The 17,657-nt window shown below is 44.0% G+C and overlaps 1 protein-coding gene across 11 annotated transcripts in view; it reads right to left on the minus strand.

The window, feature by feature from the left end:
• CCDC30 (coiled-coil domain containing 30) overlaps positions 1-17,657 on the minus strand; it is a 157,166-nt gene that overhangs the window by 47,115 nt on the left and 92,394 nt on the right. For 8 of the 11 annotated variants that reach the window (XR_016211073.1, XM_089300843.1, XM_089300839.1 and 5 more), the window contains 2 exons: positions 15,094-15,273; positions 121-330 (listed from right to left, as the gene is read on the minus strand). The exons of 1 other annotated variant lie outside the window; for it this stretch is intronic. Coding sequence is in view for 9 of the 10 variants with exons in the window: in XM_089300843.1 (XP_089156969.1) it covers positions 121-330; positions 15,094-15,273 (390 nt within the window). In the remaining variant the exon portion in view is untranslated. The remainder of the gene's footprint in view (positions 1-120; positions 331-15,093; positions 15,274-17,657) is intronic. 2 more of the 11 variants (XM_089300836.1, XM_089300841.1) reach the window with 2 other exon arrangements.

Here is a 17,657-nt window from a genome sequence, read left to right on the forward strand (position 1 = left end):
TAAAGATAAAACAGAATTCTATCAAGTACGCATCGCATCTATTTCTTAGCATCCTCAGAGAAACAGGGCTCCAGCAGTGGTACCCGGGGCTCCCTGCCTCCCGAGTGTGACGGGAACTACCTTTTCCTCTGCGCTGGCAGCCTTCGATTTCTCCTGAGCCAGCCTTTCCTGCAGGGTGCGCTGCGCTTTGATGCTCTGAGCCTGTTTGAGTCCCTCCAGCTCCAGTTCCTTGATTTTCTGCTGACAGTGCTTCCACTCTGCCGTGAGGGAGGAGTACATCTTTGTGCTGTCCAGTAACTTCTGTTGGGCTTGCTGTAGCTCAATTTTCATCTAGAGGTGGGGGATGAATCCAATTGATATCAACAATAAGGATGGCATGAATGGGAATCTGAGCTGGAATAGGCAGCTTTCAAAGGAGGGCACACAAACACCAAAGGCTGACACATGCCAGCAGCACGTGACTGATTGCCTTTCTGGACTGTCATGCGTCTGTCAGATTAGTTCATCTAGTCAGACAGAGGTGGGACAAAGGGATTTTCTTAAGGGTTTTCTATACACATGTGGTTGAAGCATTTGCACATGTTCTTCTATTCACTCCAAGCTGGATTTCTTCCTTCCTTTTAAAAGATTTACTCATTTATTTGAAAAGCAGAGAACACGCGAGATCTTCCATCTACTGCTTCATTCCCCAATTGTGCCCAGTAGCCAAGGTTAGGCCGGGTCAAAGCCAGGAGTCTGAAACTCAATCTGGGTCTCCCACAAGGGTGGCAGGGACCCAAGAACTTGAGCCACCCCTGCTGCCTCCCATGGTGTGCATTAGCAAGAAGTGGATCAGAAGAGACCTGGGACTGGAGCCCAGGGACCCAGGTGTGGGATGTCATTGTTCCAAGTAGCGATGTCACTTTGTCACTGATGCACCAAATACCTGCCCCAAGGACTGCCTTATTTTTTATTTATTTATTTGAATGGGTTACAGAAAGAGGGAGAGACAGAAAGATATATGAGAGAGAGAGAGAGAGAGTGTATGTGTGTGTGTGTGTGTGTGTGTTCCATATGCTGGTTCATTTCCCAAATGGCTGCAATGGCCAGGGCTGGGCCAGGAGGAAGCCAGGAACCAGGAACTTCCCACGTAGGTGGTAGGGCCTTAAACAGTTGGGCCACCCTCTGCTGCTTTCCCAGGCCTTTAGCTGGGTCAGAAGTGAAGCAGCCAGGACATGAATCGGCGCCCACATGGGATGCCGGCATCATGCATGTTTTTTTTTACTCATTTCCCGTGTTTGAGGCCAATCCAAGTGCCAGACAGTAGGCAGTTAATCAGTATTCACTGTGCAGGTAAATTTATTCTGAGGAATGTCAGAACCTGGAGAATGTATATATTAGCAGGGAAGCCTCACAGGAAAAAATGTTACAACAAATTTTTATTTGTCCTCATGGAAAGCTGTGTTCACTGGTTTCAAAGCTTTTCAACTAAGTTAATGGGAATTATAATTACAATATCTTTTCTATATTTAACTTCTATGTATTAACCATAGTATATAAAATGGGTCTAAACGTTATTGGTGTTCAGTCTCTTTGAGCATCAGTCTCTTCATCTGTAATATGGGGCTAATTACTGCTTAAATTTATAGGATACTTGTGAGACTGTAGTAAGTAAAACAAAGCAATTAGAACATGAAGAATAGAGGCAGATACATAGGAAACACCTAGTAAAAGTTAACTGTTGATGGGGTGGACATTTGGCACAGTGATTAAGTCACTGTTTGGAAAGGCCACCAGAGTGACTGATTCAAGTCCCAGCTACTCTGCTTCTGATCCAGCTTCCTGCTAATGTAATCTTGGGAGGCAACAGTGACGGCTTGAGTACCTGGGTCCCTGATATGTATGTGGGAGACTTTGATAGTGTTCTGGCTATGGCCTGGCTCAGCCCTGGCTGGTGTGGGTATTCGGGGGAGTGAATCAGCAGATGGAAGGTTTCTTCTTCTTCATTTTCTAAAGAAGTTTTATTTATTTATTTGAAAGACAGAGTTACAGAGAAGCAGAGGCAGAGAGAGAGAGAGAGAGAGAAAGAGAGAAAGAGAGAGAGAGAGATCTTCCATCTGCTGGTTCACTCCCCAAATGGCTGCAATGGCCAGAACTGGGCTGATCCAAAGCCAGGAGCCAGGAGCTTCTTCCAAGACTCCCACACGGGTGCAGGGGCCCAAGCACTTGGTCCATCTTCTACTGCTTTCCCAGGCCATAATAGAGAGCTAGATCAGAAGCAGAACAGCCAGGTCTTGAACTGGCACCCATATGGGATGCCAGCACTTCAGGCGGTGGCTATGCTACATCGCTGGCCCCCAGATGGAAGATTTCTCCCTGTCTGTCTCTCTTTCTGTGTGCCTTTCAAATAAGATGGAAAAAAATCTAAAAGTTAACTGTTGTCATTCAAGGATCAGTTATAGAATACTTATTGTATATGAAGCATGTAACTGAAATATTACTTTTTCATGTGTTAAATTTTTCACATCTACAAAGTCACTGGGATTGGTAATTTGCTCCATTTTAGAGATGAAAATACTGTATTATAGGGGCCAGTGCTGTGGTGCCACTGGTTAAAGCCCTGGCCTGCAGTGCTGGCATCCCATACAGGTGCTGGTTCGAGTCCTGGCTGCTCCGCTTCTGATCCAGTTCCCTGCTAATGGCCTGGGAAAGCAGTGGAAGATGGCCCAAGTCCTTGGGCCCCTGCACCCATGTGGGAGACCTGAAAGAAGCTCCTGGCTCCTGGCTTTGGATCAGCTCATCTCTGGCCACTGTGGCCATTTAGGAAGGAACCAGAGAGAGACCTCTCTCTCTTTGTAGCTCTGCTTTTCAAATATAAAATACACTTTTTAAAAAAACTATTATATAAAGTTGGCAAATGAGAGATCCAGGTCTGCAAAACAGATTTTCTGATTCTGATCCAGGACTTCACACTACATTGACTATGACATACATGTATTTATTATCTCGCTAAAAAGAATATAATACAGTTGATCAACAAAGGTAGAAGTTGGTCCTTTGAAAAGTCTACTAAAGTGAATCAACTTCTTAATTAGTACGACTAATTAAGGAAAAAGCAATATAACATAGGTAACTAACAAGAAAGTAAAAAGAACCATCACTACATTAAAAAAAGAAGTGGTGGGGCTGGCACTGTGGCATAGTAAGGGCGCCGCCTGCAGTGCTGGCATCCCATATGGGTGCCAGTTCGAGATCTGGCTGCTTCACTTCCAATCTAGCTCTATGCTGTGGAATGGGAGAGCAGTAGAAGATGGCCCAATTCCTTGGGCCCCTGCACCTTCATGGGAGACCCAAAACAATCTCCTGACTCCTTGCTTCAGATCAGCCCAGCTTCTGGCAGTTGTGGCCAACGGGGGAGTGAACCAGTGGATGGAGGACCTCTCTCTCTCTCTCTCTCTCTCTGCCTCTCCTTCTCTCTGTAACTCTGACTTTCAAGTAAATAAATAAATCTTTATAAAAAATAAAAGAAGTTGGGCTTATGTTGTGCAGCAGGTTAATCTGTTACTTGCAGTGCCAGCATCCCATTTGGGGACTGGTTCAAGTCCCAGCTGCTCCACCTCTGATCCAGCTCTCTGTTTATGTGCCTGGGAAAGCAGCAGAGGATGGCCCAGGTACTTGGGTCCTTGTCACCCATGTGGGAGACCTGATGGAGTTCTGGGTACCGGCTTTGGCTTGACCCAGCTCTGGCTATTGTGGCCATTTAGGGGAGTGAACCAAGTGGATGGAAGATATCTCTCTCTTGTCATTCTGCTTTTCAAATAAATAAAAAAAAGTTTCTGTAGACATTTTAGAAATTTAAATGAAACCGAAAAATTGTCTAGAAAAATAAAATATACCAAAGCTGATACAAGAAGAAAGTTTGAAAACTTGATTTCTCCTAACTATTAAAGAAAAAGAACCAGCAATTGGCTTCAGTTTGGTTTTCCAAATGAAAATTCTAGAATGAGAAGGCTTCAGGGATGAGATCTTGTAAAAATTCAAGAAACCATTGCAATTTTACACAAATTCTTTCAGAGAGTAGAAAAAGTGAGTGCACCACCCATCTTATTTTACAACGACACATCCAACAAGAGCATTACAAGAAAGAAAATGACATGCAAGTCTCACTCAAGCACAAAGAAACAAAATTCCTAAAGGAATATTAGCAAGCGAAATGGAGCAATGTAGGAAAGGGATGCTAATTTACAATAAAGTATGACTTAACTCTGGAATGCTAAGGTGGGTTAACATTATTAACAGATTGAAAATTTTTCTTAATATTGCCTTTTCTCAAAATATTCAGGAAAATAGTTTCATGAAATTCAGCACGCATTTACAATAAAACATTGAGCAGGGGCTGGCACTGTGGCGTAGCAGGTAAAGCCACCGTCTGCAGTGCTGGCACCCCATGTGGATGCCGGTTTGAGTCCCGGCAGCTCCACTTCTGATCCAGCTTTCTCTCTGCTATGACCTGGGAAAGCAGTAGAAGATGGCCTAAGTCCCTGGGCCTCTGCACCTACGTGGGAGACCCGGAAGAAGCTCCTGGCTTCTGGCTTCGGATCAGCTCAGCTCCGGGTGTTGCAGCTATCTAGGGAGTGAATCAGCGGATGGAAGACCTCTCTCTCTCTGTAACTCCGCCTTTCAAATAAATAAATAAATCTTCTAAAAAAAAAAAAAATCTGAGCAAAGTCACACTACAAAGTAGTTTCCTTATAATGATTTTTTTTCCCATTGGTTCACCCCCCAGTGGCTGCTGTGGCAGGCGCACTGTGCTGATCCGAAGCCAGGAGCCAGGTGCTTCTCCTGGTCTCCCATGTGAGTGCAGGGCCCAAGGACTTGGGCCATCCTCCATTGTCTTCCTGGGCCATAGCAGAGAGCTGGACTAGAAGAGGAGCAACGGGGACAGAATCCAACGCCCCGACCGGGACTGGAACCCGCAGTGTCGGCGCTGCAGGTGGAGAATTAGCCTAGTGAGCTGCAGAGCCGGCCTCCTTACAATAATTAAAAAAAAATTTAAAAGGCTTACAAAAACATATTAAATTATATAATTTGAGAGTTTCTCTTTTGAGATTAGGAATGAGAAAAGGATGCCTACTATCACCAGTTTTTTGTTTTGTTTTTTGGTTTTTTTTTTTTTTTTTTGACAGGCAGAGTGGACAGTGAGAGAGAGAGAGACAGAGAGAAAGGTCTTCCTTTTGCTGTTGGTTCACCCTCCAATGGCCGCCACGGCCGGCGCGCTGCAGCCGGCGCACCACGCTGATCCGATGGCAGGAGCCAGGTACTTATCCTGGTCTCCCATGGGGTGCAGGGCCCAAGCACTTGGACCATCCTCCACTGCACTCCCTGGCCACAGCAGAGAGCTGGCCTGGAAGAGGGGCAACCGGGACAGAATTCAGCGCCCCAACCAGTACTAGAACCTGGTATGCTGGCGCCGCAAGGCGGAGGATTAGCCTAGTGAGCCGCAGCGCCGGCCAATCACCAGTTCTATCCAGCATTGTATGATTACTAGCTAGTCAAAAAGAAAAGAATACAAAGGATAATATTTGGAAGAGAAGAAATATTATATTTTTTTTCCAGATGATATGATTGTTTGCATGGAGTATCCAAAATAATATATATAAATTATAAGAATAAAAATTATGACAAAATTTTTATTAGAAAAAGATGAAGTGGGGCCGGTGCTGTGGCATAGCAGGTAAAACCACTGCCCGCAGTGCCAGCATCACATATGGGTGCCGGTTCAAGTCCCAGCTGCTCCACTTCCGATCCAGCTCTCTGCTATGGCCTGGGAAAGCAGTGGACGTTGGCCCAAAGTCCATGTGGGAGACCCAGAAGAAGCTCCTTGCACCTGGCTTTGGACTGGCTCAGCTCCGGCCCTTGCAGCCATTTTGGGAGTGAACTAGTGGATGGAAGACCTCTCTCTCTTTAACTCTGCCTTTCAAATAAATAAATAAATAAATAAATCCTTTAAAAATATAAGAAAAAGATGAAGTATATTTTATATATTTCAAATACTTAGAAAATGAAAAATTTAAAAGTTATCACTTATCAAAATTGACATTTTGAGATTTGATGATTATTTATAGTCCCTGTCTCTACTGCTGAATAATAGTATTTTTTTCTTCTTACTATTTGTTGAATTATTTACTTAGTGTAGTGTTAACCTTATAAATATAAAATAAACTGAAAGTGGATCTTTCTAAAAATTAAAAGAAAGAAAAGGAAAGAAAGGAAGAGGGAGGGTCAGAGCATGGGTGGGAGTGAGGGCAGGGTGGGTAGTATCACTATGCTCATAAATCTATTTATATGAAATATATGAAATTTGTTCACCTTAAAAGAAGTTACCACTTATAATCGTATAGAAAATATCAGTACCTAGGACTATGTCTAAGAAAGATGTATAAGAGAATTATAAAGAGACAAATTAAAGACCTAAATACAAACCTACACTTCACAAATTAGAAGATTCATATTTTAAAAGATTAAAACATTAAAATTCTGTACAAATTCATCTATGGATTCAATGTAATTCCAACTGAAATCTAGAAGGTCTGGTGTGAATATATGTGTAAGTTCATGTGAGTATCTGTGTGTATCTTAACAAACTGATTATAAAATTTATACAGAAAATCAAAAGGCCAAGAATAACGAAGATATCCTGGAATCAGAACAATGTGAAAACATTTGCTCTCTCTAATACTAATATTGATATAAAGCTAAAATTGCCAAGATGGTGTGGTATTGGCACAAGGACAGGCAGATTGAACAATGATGGAGCAGGATAGAGAGCTCAGAAATATATAACACACAGACACACAGACACACGCACAGACACATACAGATACATACACAGAGGTACATGCACGCATACAGACACACAGACACAGACAGAGACACACATAGACACAGATACACAGAAACACACATAGACACACACAGATGCACACACAGACACAGAGACACACACACTAATTTTTTTATGACCCAGGTGACAATATAAACCAATTTTCCTCACCAGAAAATTGAAAATCCAAATGGAAAAAAACACTATACAGAGAAATAAACTCCAATAGATTTAAGATCGGAATTCGAAAAGACAAAAGTAGGAGAATATGCTTATGACTTTGAGGGAGACAAAGATTTCTAAAATCAGGTTCCAAAACCTCTAACTGAAAAAGAAAGCAGGGGTGGGTGGATGTGTAGTCTAGTGGTTAATGCATCCATGTCCCACATCAGAGTTGCTGAGTTTGATACCTGGCTCTCACTCATGACTCCAGCTTTCTGCTAATGCAAACCCTGGGAGGCAGCAGTGGTGGCTCAAGTCGTTGGGTTTATACCACCCACAAAGGAGACCTGGCTTGAATTCCCATTCCCTGCTCAGCTGAGGCTGTTGAAGGCATTTGGGAAGTGAAGCAGCAGATGGGAGCTCACTCTCTCTCTTTCTCACTTTGTGTCTGTGTGCCTCAAATAAGCAAGTAAAAATAAAAAATATAGTAGTCAGGTGAAAATTAAAAGTTGAGTCATCGAAAGATGTATAAAGAGAATATAAATGTGAGCCACAGAGATGTTTGTAACACACACTTGAGAAAGGATTCATATGTAAAGAATTCCAACAGTCCTGAAAAAATTAAAATAACAGAAACCCCAAAACAATGCGAACAAAATCTTTTTTTTTTTTTTTTTAAATTTTTGACAGGCAGAGTGGACAGTGAGAGAGAGAGACAGAGAGAAAGGTCTTCCTTTTGCCGTTGGTTCACCCTCCAATGGCCGCCGCAGCGGGCGCGCTGGTGCACCGCGCTGATCTGATGGCAGGAGCCAGGTACTTATCCTGGTCTCCCATAGGGTGCAGGGCCCAAGCACTTGGGCCATCCTCCACTGCACTCCCTGGCCACAGCAGAGAGCTGGCCTGGAAGAGGGGCAACCGGGACAGAATCCGGCGCCCCGACCGGGACTAGAACCTGGCAAGGCGGAGGATTAGCCTAGTGAGCCGCGGCGCCAGCTAATGAACAAAATCTCGAATAGGCCTTTCACAGGATGGAAATTCAAGTGTCAAATAAACAAATAAATGAAGAGCAGTTCAACCTCATTTATAAACAGGCAAATACACATTAAAACTGCTAGAAATGAGCACTGTATACACACAATAAATTAGCATGTCTGATAGGGCAAAGGAAACCTCTAAACACTGCTGGTAGAAGTATGTAACTTCGGGAAAGAGGTGCAGTAATACGTATCTACGTCACAGTAATTCTCCTGTCTTCGCATGGAAGTCCACACTTGGTGACATCAGGACACATGCACAGGAAGGTTCACTGCTGCATTTCTTAAAAAGCAGAAACACCACCCAGCTCCGTTCATTCGTCTCGTGTTCAGATGAACTCTGAGTGTCTCAAATCACGTGCTCTGGTGCTCCCTGCTCAAAAGCAAATCTCCTTGGACAGAAGCTGCTCAAGTATCCAGAGTGGTCAGCTAATGAGACGCCACTTCCTTATTTTGCATTACTATTTTTTAAAAGAAATTTTGTAGTTTTTAAAAAATACTTATTTATTTATTTGATAAGGCAGAGTTACAGAGGGAGGGACACAGAGAGAGAGAGAGAGAGAGAGCGAGATCTTCCATCTGCTGGTTCACTCCTTAAGTGCCACAGTGGCCAGGGCAAATCCAGGAGGTTCTTCCTAGTCTCACAAGTGCAATAGCAAGGAGCTGGATTGGAAGTGGAGCAGCTGGGACACGAATTGGAGCCCATATGGGATGTGGGTGTTGCAGGTGGCAGCTTAACCCACTAAGCCACAACACTGGCTCTGCACTAATTTCTAAAGAGCAGAAACGTCAAATCCAAAAATACTAGAGATATGTAAAAATTATTAAATGCTTTATTAAATAGAGTAGAAATGAAGAAATTAAACCCTAACAGAAAAGTGCCTTGATGTCATTGGTCAATGTAGGTCAACAGGAAAAATATAGTAACTTGTCTTTTTGATATTACTCAAAGGAAATTCCTGACCAAGTTTGAATAAGCTTCTTATTTTTTCAGTAAAAATCCTTTTCCTCCCTGCCATTCTAAATTCAAACTCAATCTAATCTCTCAATCTCTCTCTCTCTCTCTGTTTCTCTCCCCCTCTCTCATGTCTTCATTTTATTTTGGAGGATTGGTGCAGCTTTCTGAAACTTCATTGATGGGAACAAATTCATTAGTTGTTGGAATTTTCTCAAAAGACATTCCACCCTGTTAGAAAGCTTAGGCATTTCATTTTCTTTTTGTGGGCAATCATTTTTTTCAGTTTTTTTGCGTGAAAAAAAAAAAAAAACTCAGTCATAGACAAATCCAATGAATACATAAGAAGGAACCAAGAAATCAGTGAAAAACTGGGGCCCTCCATGTGACACAGCAGGTTATATATAAGCTGCTGCCTGTAGTGCTGGCATCCCATATTGGAACACCAGTTTGAGTTCCAGCTGCTCCACTTCTGATCCAGCTCCCTGCTAATGCATGTGGGAAAGCAGCAGAAGATAGCTCAGGTAATTTTGGGCCTCTCTCATCATTGTGGGAGACCTGAATGGAGTTCCTGGCCTCTGGCTTAGGCTTGGCTCAGCCCTGGCTGTTGTGGTCATTTGGGGAATAAACCAAGGATGGAAGATAACTCTCTCTCTCTCTCTCTCTCTCTCTCTCAACTGCCTTTCAAAGAAATAAATCTAAAGGAAAAAAAAAACAAATAATGGAATTTGGTGCATTGGATTAGTTCAGGATTATGAAACATAAACTACTTACCATAAATAGAAAGGATTTGAGTCCTTTCACAGTATATTGTCCATTTAGTTGAGAAGCCAAAAAAGCTAAAGGCCTCTGGGAACTGTGGTCATCAATCTTGATGATGCCTAGTAATGATGATATAAGACAACACTGGGACAAATGCTGCTATGGCCAATGATTTGTACACCCAAGGTGGCCTTTTCAGCTTTTGGTTGGGACACTGGAATACCAAGAAGAGGACCCAGTACACTGTTTTGGGGTTGGTGGAAACAGAACGGTTCTCTGCCTGATGCTCTGCAGGTCTGTAACATTCTTTATATTGCCAAGCAAGAAACAGGCAAAGTGTCTTTAAGCCATAGGGGGAAAAACTTACAACATTTTCTTAGAAGAGATCACTAGACTGCAAAGAAAAAATGAAAAGCAGTGGCTAAACACCACAACATGGATGAATCTTGCAAACAGCTGATCATGAGAAGACAGGTGAGTGCTGCAGTGCAGGGGTAAACTGCCTCTTACAATGCCTGCTTCCCATCTTAGAGTGTGGGTTCTAGTCCCAGCTCTGCCACTTCTGGTCTAGCTTCCTGCCAATGCATCTGGGAAAGCAGCAGATAATGGGCCAAATGCCTGGGTCCCTACCACTCTCATGGGAGACCTGGATAGAGTTCCGTGCTCTTGGCTTAGCCCTGATTTTGTGTCATTTAAGGAGTAAACCAGCAGATGGAAAATCTCTCTCTGTCTCTCCCCCTTTCTCTGTCATTCTGCTTTTCAAATAAATAAAGAGAACTTTAAAAAGATATTCAGGCCAGCACTGCGGCTCAATAGGCTAATCCTCTGCCTGCGGTGCTGGCACATCGGGTTCTAGTCCCGGTCGGGGCGCTGGATTCTGTCCCGGTCATTCCTCTTCCTGTCCAGCTCTCTGCTGTGGCCCGGGAGTGCAGTGGAGGATGGCCCAAGTGCTTGGGCCCTGCACCCAAATGGGAGACCAGGAGAAGCACCTGGCTCCTGGCTTTGGATCAGCGCGGTGTGCCAGCCACAGCGGCCATTAGGGGGTGAACCAACAGAAAAGGAAGACCTTTCTTTGTCTCTCTCTCTCACTGTCCACTCTGCCTGTCCAGAAAAAAAAAAAAAGATATTCATAAAATGCACATATTGATTATACTTGAAAAATATTTTAAAGTAGGCAAATTGAACTGTATTCATGAGATTCAAACCTAGAGGGTAAAACTATAAAGTAAACCAAGAGTTTAATTCCAAAGAGTGCAGTTACTGTTGAGGGGGGAAGGTGAAGGGATTGTGATAGAAAAAAGGCATGTAGGGGCTGCTGGCTGCTGGTATCCTTCTATTTCTTGTTCTGGGTGGTGGCTACTTTGAAATTTACTTTCTTTTTTCTTTCTTTTTAAAATGTATTTGAAAGGTACAGTTACAGAGAGGCAGAGAGGAGAGAGAGGTCTTCCACCCACTGGTTTACTCCCCAAATAACTTTAATGGCAGGAGCTGGGACGATCCGAAGCCAGGAGCCAGGAGCTTCCTCCTGGTGCATGCAAGTGCAGGAGCTAAAGCACTTGGGCCATCATCCACTGCTTTCCCAGGCCATAGCAGAGAGCTGGATCAGAAGTAGAGCAGCTGGGCACTGCAGGCGGTGGCTTTACCTACTATGCCACAGAACAAGCCCCGATATTTACTTTCTAACAACTTGTGAAACAGTATATTTACATTTTATGTATTTTCTGAATGTTATATTTTACAACAAAAAGCAATAAATTAGTATTCTGGTTTCTTAATCAGTCTTGTAAGTCTGCCTGACACAAACTAGGGATTCAGTGTTTGGCCATCTGTCAGTGAATTTTAAAAAGTGAGCCATAAGTTTGCAAAGCTGAGGTTCTGAATGAGCCCAGATTGAGGAGAGATGTAATATGGAAGACAAGACTACACGTGGAAGAAAGACCTAGGCTTAAACGCTTTTAAATTCCTATTCTAGGGGCAGGTGTTGGGACAGTGGTTGAGTGCCACTTGAGAAGCTTGTATCCCACATTGGGGAGCTTGGTTAGAGTCCCAGATCCTCTGTTTCTGACCCAGCTTCCTGCCAACGCACACCTGGGGTAGCAACAAGTGACAGTTCAAGTAATTGGGTCTCTACCACCACATGGGAAACCAAGGTGGAGTTCCAGGCTTGGAATTTCAGCCTGACTGGCTGTTGGGGACATTTAGGGAGTGAACCAGTGGATGGAAGATCTCTGTCTCTGTCTCTCTGCCTTCCAAATAAAATGAAAACAAATAAAATGATTTAAAGGTTTAAAAATAAGTCCTTTTTTTTTTTAAAAAATATTTATTTATTTATTTGAATGTACACAGAGAGAAGGAGAGGCAGAGAGAGGGAGAGGTCTTCCAGCACTGGATCACTCCCCACGTGGCTGCAATGGCCGGAGATGAGCCAATCTGAAGCCGGGAGCCTGGAGCTTCTTCCGGGTCTTCCACATGGGTGCAGGGGTCCAAGGACTTTGGCCATCTTCTGCTACTTTCCCAGGCCATAGCAGAGAGCTGGATTGGAAGTGGAGTAGCTGGGACTTGAACTGGCGCCCATATGAGATGCCAGCACTGCAGGTGGCGGCTTTCTTTACCCGCTACACCACAGCACCAGTCCCCAGAATAAGTTGTTTTTTTTTTTTTTTTTTTTTTTTGACAGGCAGAGTGGACAGTGAGAGAGAGAGAGACAGAGAGGTCTTCCTTTTGCCGTTGGTTTACCCTCCAATGGCCGCCGCGGCCAGCATGCTGTGGCCGGCGCACCGTGCTGATCTGAAGGCAGGAGCCAGGTGCTTCTCCTGGTCTCCCATGGGGTGCAGGGCCCAAGGACTTGGGCCATCCTCCACTGCACTCCCTGGCCACAGCAGAGAGCGGCCTGGAAGAGGGGCAACCGGGACAGAATCCGGTGCCCCGACCAGGACTAGAACCTGGTGTGCTGGCGCTGCAAGGTGGAGGATTAGCCTATTGAACCGCGGCGCCGGCCAGAATAAGTTCTTACTCTACAGTTTGTTATATCAACTTTGCAGTTTCCTTATCTATTAAAGGTTGACCCTTTAGAGTTGAAGGGAGGTTTTTAAGACATAAAGTGAACAAACTGTTAATCAAATGTGACTCTACCTAGGTGCCTGATCTAAAGTGCTAGCCCAGAGGCTGATGTCTCATTGATGATAATTCACCTCACGAGGAGGGAGATTAAAAACAAACAAACAAAATGATCATTCAAAAACAATTTTTAGTGTTTATTTATTTATTTATTTTCATCTCCTTGAAAGGCAGAATCTCACATACACATTCACACACACACACAGAGATATAGAGAGAGAGTGAAAGAGGTCTTTTATTCAGTAGTTCACTCCCCCAAAGCTTGCTACCTCCCAGGATCCATTAGCATCCTAACTATTTAATATAAACTTATAGAATTGAGTAATTTTATTTATTTATTTTCATTTTATTTGAAAGACAGAGACAGAGAGAATGTTCATCCACTGGTTCACTCCCTAAATGTCTGCAACAGCCAGAGCTAGGCCAGGCCACAGCCAGGAGCCTGGAATTCCTTATGGGTCTCCCTCATGTGTGGCAAGGATACAAGAAACTTGATCCGTCACCTGTTGCTTCCTAGAGTGTGCATTAGCAGGAAGCTGGAATCAGAAGTAGAGCTGGGGAGCTGGTGCTGTGGTGTAGCGGGTGAAGCCGCTGTCTACTGTGCCAGCATCCTGTATGGGCACTGGTTCAAGTCCCAGCTGCTCCATTTCCAATCCAGCTCTCTGCTATGGTCTGGGAAAGCGGTAGAAGATGGTCCAAGTCTTTGAGCCCCTGCACCTGCGTGGGAGACCTGGAAGAAGCTCCAGGCTCCCGGCTTCAGATTGGCTCAGCTCCAGCCATTGCAGTCACCTGAGGAGTGAACCAGCGATGGAAGACCTCTCTCTCTCTTTCTCTCTCTCTCTGCCTCTGCCTCTCTGTAACTATGCCTTTCAAATAAATAAATAAATCTTAAAAAAAAAAAAAAGTAGAGCTGGGACTTGATCCTAGGCACTCCAATATGGGATGGCAGCTTCCCAAACAGTGGCTTAATCAGTGTGCCAAATGCTTGCCCCTGGTGAATAATTTTGAACATTTATGTGGCACATAAAATTTAGATGAATCTGCGTGACAGCTCTACATATATTATTTTTATGTATGTATATATGTGAGATGTATTGAGATAAGGAAAGTGAGAAAGAGAGCATACATTCTCATCCACTGGTTCACTCTCTATATGCCTATGATGGTCCTGGCCTGGACCAAAACTGGGAGCCAGGAACTCAATCCAGGTCTCCCCTGTGGGTAGCAGGAATTCAATTATTTGAGCCATCACTGCTGCCTCTCAGGGACTGCAGTAGCAAGAAACTGGAGTCAAGACCTAGAGCCAGGCATTGAACACAGGCCCTCTAATATGGGACACAGGTGTCTTAACTGGTATCTTACTGGGCTAAACGCCTACCCTCTACATAGATTATTTGAAAGTGAGTGTTTTGGGAGAGGTCCCCTTAACTTATAATGCTCTTGTGTTAGGAAAAATATCTTTGCCCTCCCATGAATATTATCACGGGCCGTTAATACTTAAAAGGATCAATAATAATAGATACCTCTGTTAGGGATCAATAAGTGATACACAACTAAGGCAGGACAACTAGTATTTTGGCTTAGTCATTGAAATTTATAGGTGCTAAAAATTTTAGATAATGAGTTCAAAAGATTGATTTATTTAAACATCATTTTAATGTTTATGTATTTATCTGAGAGGTGCAAGGAAGGAGAGAGAGAGAGACAGCACCCTGACCTGCTGGTCCACTCCCCAAACACCTGCGACAGCTGGGGCTTGACTGAGCATTAAGCTGGGAATCAGAAACTCCACCCAGGTCTCCCATGTGAGCAGCAGGAACCCAACTACTTGAGCTATCACCAGTGCTTCCCAGGCCTGCACTGACAGGAAGCTGGAGTCAGGAGCCACAGCCAGGTATCAAATCCGGGTGCTCTGACAAGGGATGTGGTCATCCTAACTGCTGGACCACATGCCAGCCCCAAGATCGCATAATTTAAAACCTTTTTCCATCTACAAGTTGATAGCACATACAGCCCTTAAACGGCAGAGAAATAACTGAGCTGTGTCCTTATTCAGTAGGGAATAATTGAAGGAGGTACCAGGTTCACGTGGCTCACCCATCTGTGGATCCTGCCATGAATGATAAAACTGAAGAATTTTGACTTGTTTGTTGCCAAGGCCAACTGAGGCCCACAATAAAGGATGTGCCCGCTGGAGTTACCTTAATGCTCTCTTCCTGCAGTAAACTATTATGCTGCTTCAAGTCCGAGTTCTTTCCTCGCTCATACTGAAGCTCTTTCTCAGCTGAGTTGCAAAGGATCTGGAGCCGGTGCAAATTCTGGCGAAGTTGCTGTACTTCCTCTTGCTGCTGGCATTTTAGTTTTTCTCCAGACAATGAATACTAAAGCAAACATTCAAAAAAAAAAGAAACCAGGGCAGTTTGAAAGATTATTGGTAAAATATGGGATCAAGCTGTCAGAATTATCAAAATGTCATTTTTTTTTCAAAGCATCTCTCTCTTTTAAATTATACTTTAGTTCTTTTTTGGTTACTTTAATTAATTAATTTGCAAGGCAGAGAGAGAGAGAGAGAGAGAGAGAGAGAGAGAATGCACTTTCATCCACTGTTGCACTCCCAAAATGCCTGCTGCGGCCCCAGGCCAGGGGTTTAAGCTGAGCCAATAATTCAATCCAGGTCTCTCATGTGGATGGCAGGAACCTAATCATTTGATCCATCACTGTTGCCTCCCAGATCTAAATTAGCAGGAAGCTGAAGTCAGGAGCAGTGCCGGATATGGAACCCAGGCACTCTGTTGTGGAAAACAAGTGTCTTAACCAGTCCTTAACAACCAGGCCAACTTCCTATCCCCAGGTTGTAAGTATTCACATGTAGATGTTTCTGCAGTTAGTTTATTTACAACACATTACTCTTTTACATTTATGGCTATTTGTTACATGTTCATATAACTGAACTCCTGTTATGGTGAGAATACCAGGGAAATCAAGTGAATAAAAGCAGTTAGGCATGGACAATCACCCTTCCTATTTTTCATATCAATTAATGGCAACAGAAGCACGGACACTTTCAGAATAAAACATTTTAAATGGGGAATTCAAAGAGTCACTATGCGAAATAAGTGTGAATGTATGTGTGTATGCGTGCACACACACATGTGGTATCTGCTGGCAAAAAGCAAGAAACTTTAGCAAAAGATCTTAAGTTCCTAGTTTTCCTCATCACTTTCCTTTTACTGCTTAGTAATTCTCTTCCAGCTATTACTCACCAACACTGTTTTTTTTAAGACCTATTTTTATTTATTTGAAAGGCAGAATGATAGAGAGACAGGGAGAGGCAGAGGTATTTTCCATCTGCTTGTAATTCCCCAAATGGCTGCAACAGCCATGACTGGGTCAGGGTGGAGTCAGGAACTCCATCCTGGTCTCCTACGTGGGTGGCAGGGCCTAAGTACTTGGGCCATTTTCCACTGTCTTCCCAGGCACATTAGCAGGAAGCTGGATAGGAAGCAGAGTAACTGGGACTCAAATCAACACTCTGATATGGGATGCTGGCATCAGAAGTGGCAGCTTAATCTGCTGTATCACACCACCAGCCCCAATGCTGTTTTTTATTTTATTTCTTTAAAGATTTATTTATTTATTTGAGGGGCAGAGTTACAGACAGAGAGAGGGAGAGCCAGAGAGAAAGGTTTTCCATCCGCTGTTTCACTCCCCAAATGGTCACAGTGGCTGGAGCCGAGCCAACTCAAAGCCTGGAGCCAGGAGCTTCTTCCAAGTCTTCCACGTGGGTGCAGAGGTCCAAGCATTGGGGCCATCTTTCACTGCTTTCCCAGGCTATTAGTAGGGAGCTGGATCAGAAATGGAGCAGCCAGGACTCGAATGAGCGCCCATATGGGATGCCAGGGCAACAAGTGGAGACTTAACCTACTATGCCACAGAGCCAGCCTCTGTTTTTTAAAATATTTATTTATTTGAGAGGTAGAGATAGATAGAGAGTTTAGTTTGTTGATTCACTCCCCAAATGCCTGCAAAGGCTAGGGCTGCACTGGGCAGCTTTGGCTGGGAGCTGCAAATACAATCCAGGTTTCCCATGCAGGTGGCAGGCACCCAATCACTTGAGCCATGGCTGCCTGGCTGCTGCCTTTCAGGGTCTACATGAGCAGGAGCTGGAGTCAGGAGCCTGGGGCTAGGTATCAATTCCAGGTACTCTAATGTGGGACATGGGCGTCTTAACTAGTGTGTGACTACTAGGCTAATTGTCCACCTCAAGACATGCTCTCAAGTATGAATAGTATATTCCATTGTATATAGTATATATACTTAATTTTCTTTATTCATTCATTGACAGGCATTTTTTTTGACAGGCAGAGTTAGACAGTGAGAGAGAGAGAGACAGAGAGAAAGGTCTACCTTTTCCATTGGTTCACCCCCCAAATGGCCGCCACTGCTGGCGCAGCCGATTCAAAGCCAGGAGCCAGGTGCTTCCTCCTGGTCTCCCATGCGGGTGCAGGGCCCAAGCACTTGAGCCATCCTCCACTGCCTTCCCAGGCCACAGCAGAGAGCTGGATTGGAAGGAGCAACCAGGACAGAATCCGGAGCCCCGACCGGGACTAGAACCTGGAGTGCGGGTGCCGCAGGAGGAGGATTAGCCTAGTGAGCCACGGCGCCGACTGATTGATAGGCATTTAAGTTTATTCTGTAGCTTGGCTTTTGTGAATAATGCTGCAATGAAATTGGAGTCAGGAATGTCTTTCAGATCCTTTGGATG

The sequence above is a fragment of the Oryctolagus cuniculus genome, chromosome 7 (assembly GCF_051225735.1).
Source record: "Oryctolagus cuniculus isolate XC-2025 breed Fujian yellow rabbit chromosome 7, ASM5122573v1, whole genome shotgun sequence".
NCBI classification, from domain to species: domain Eukaryota; kingdom Metazoa; phylum Chordata; class Mammalia; order Lagomorpha; family Leporidae; genus Oryctolagus; species Oryctolagus cuniculus.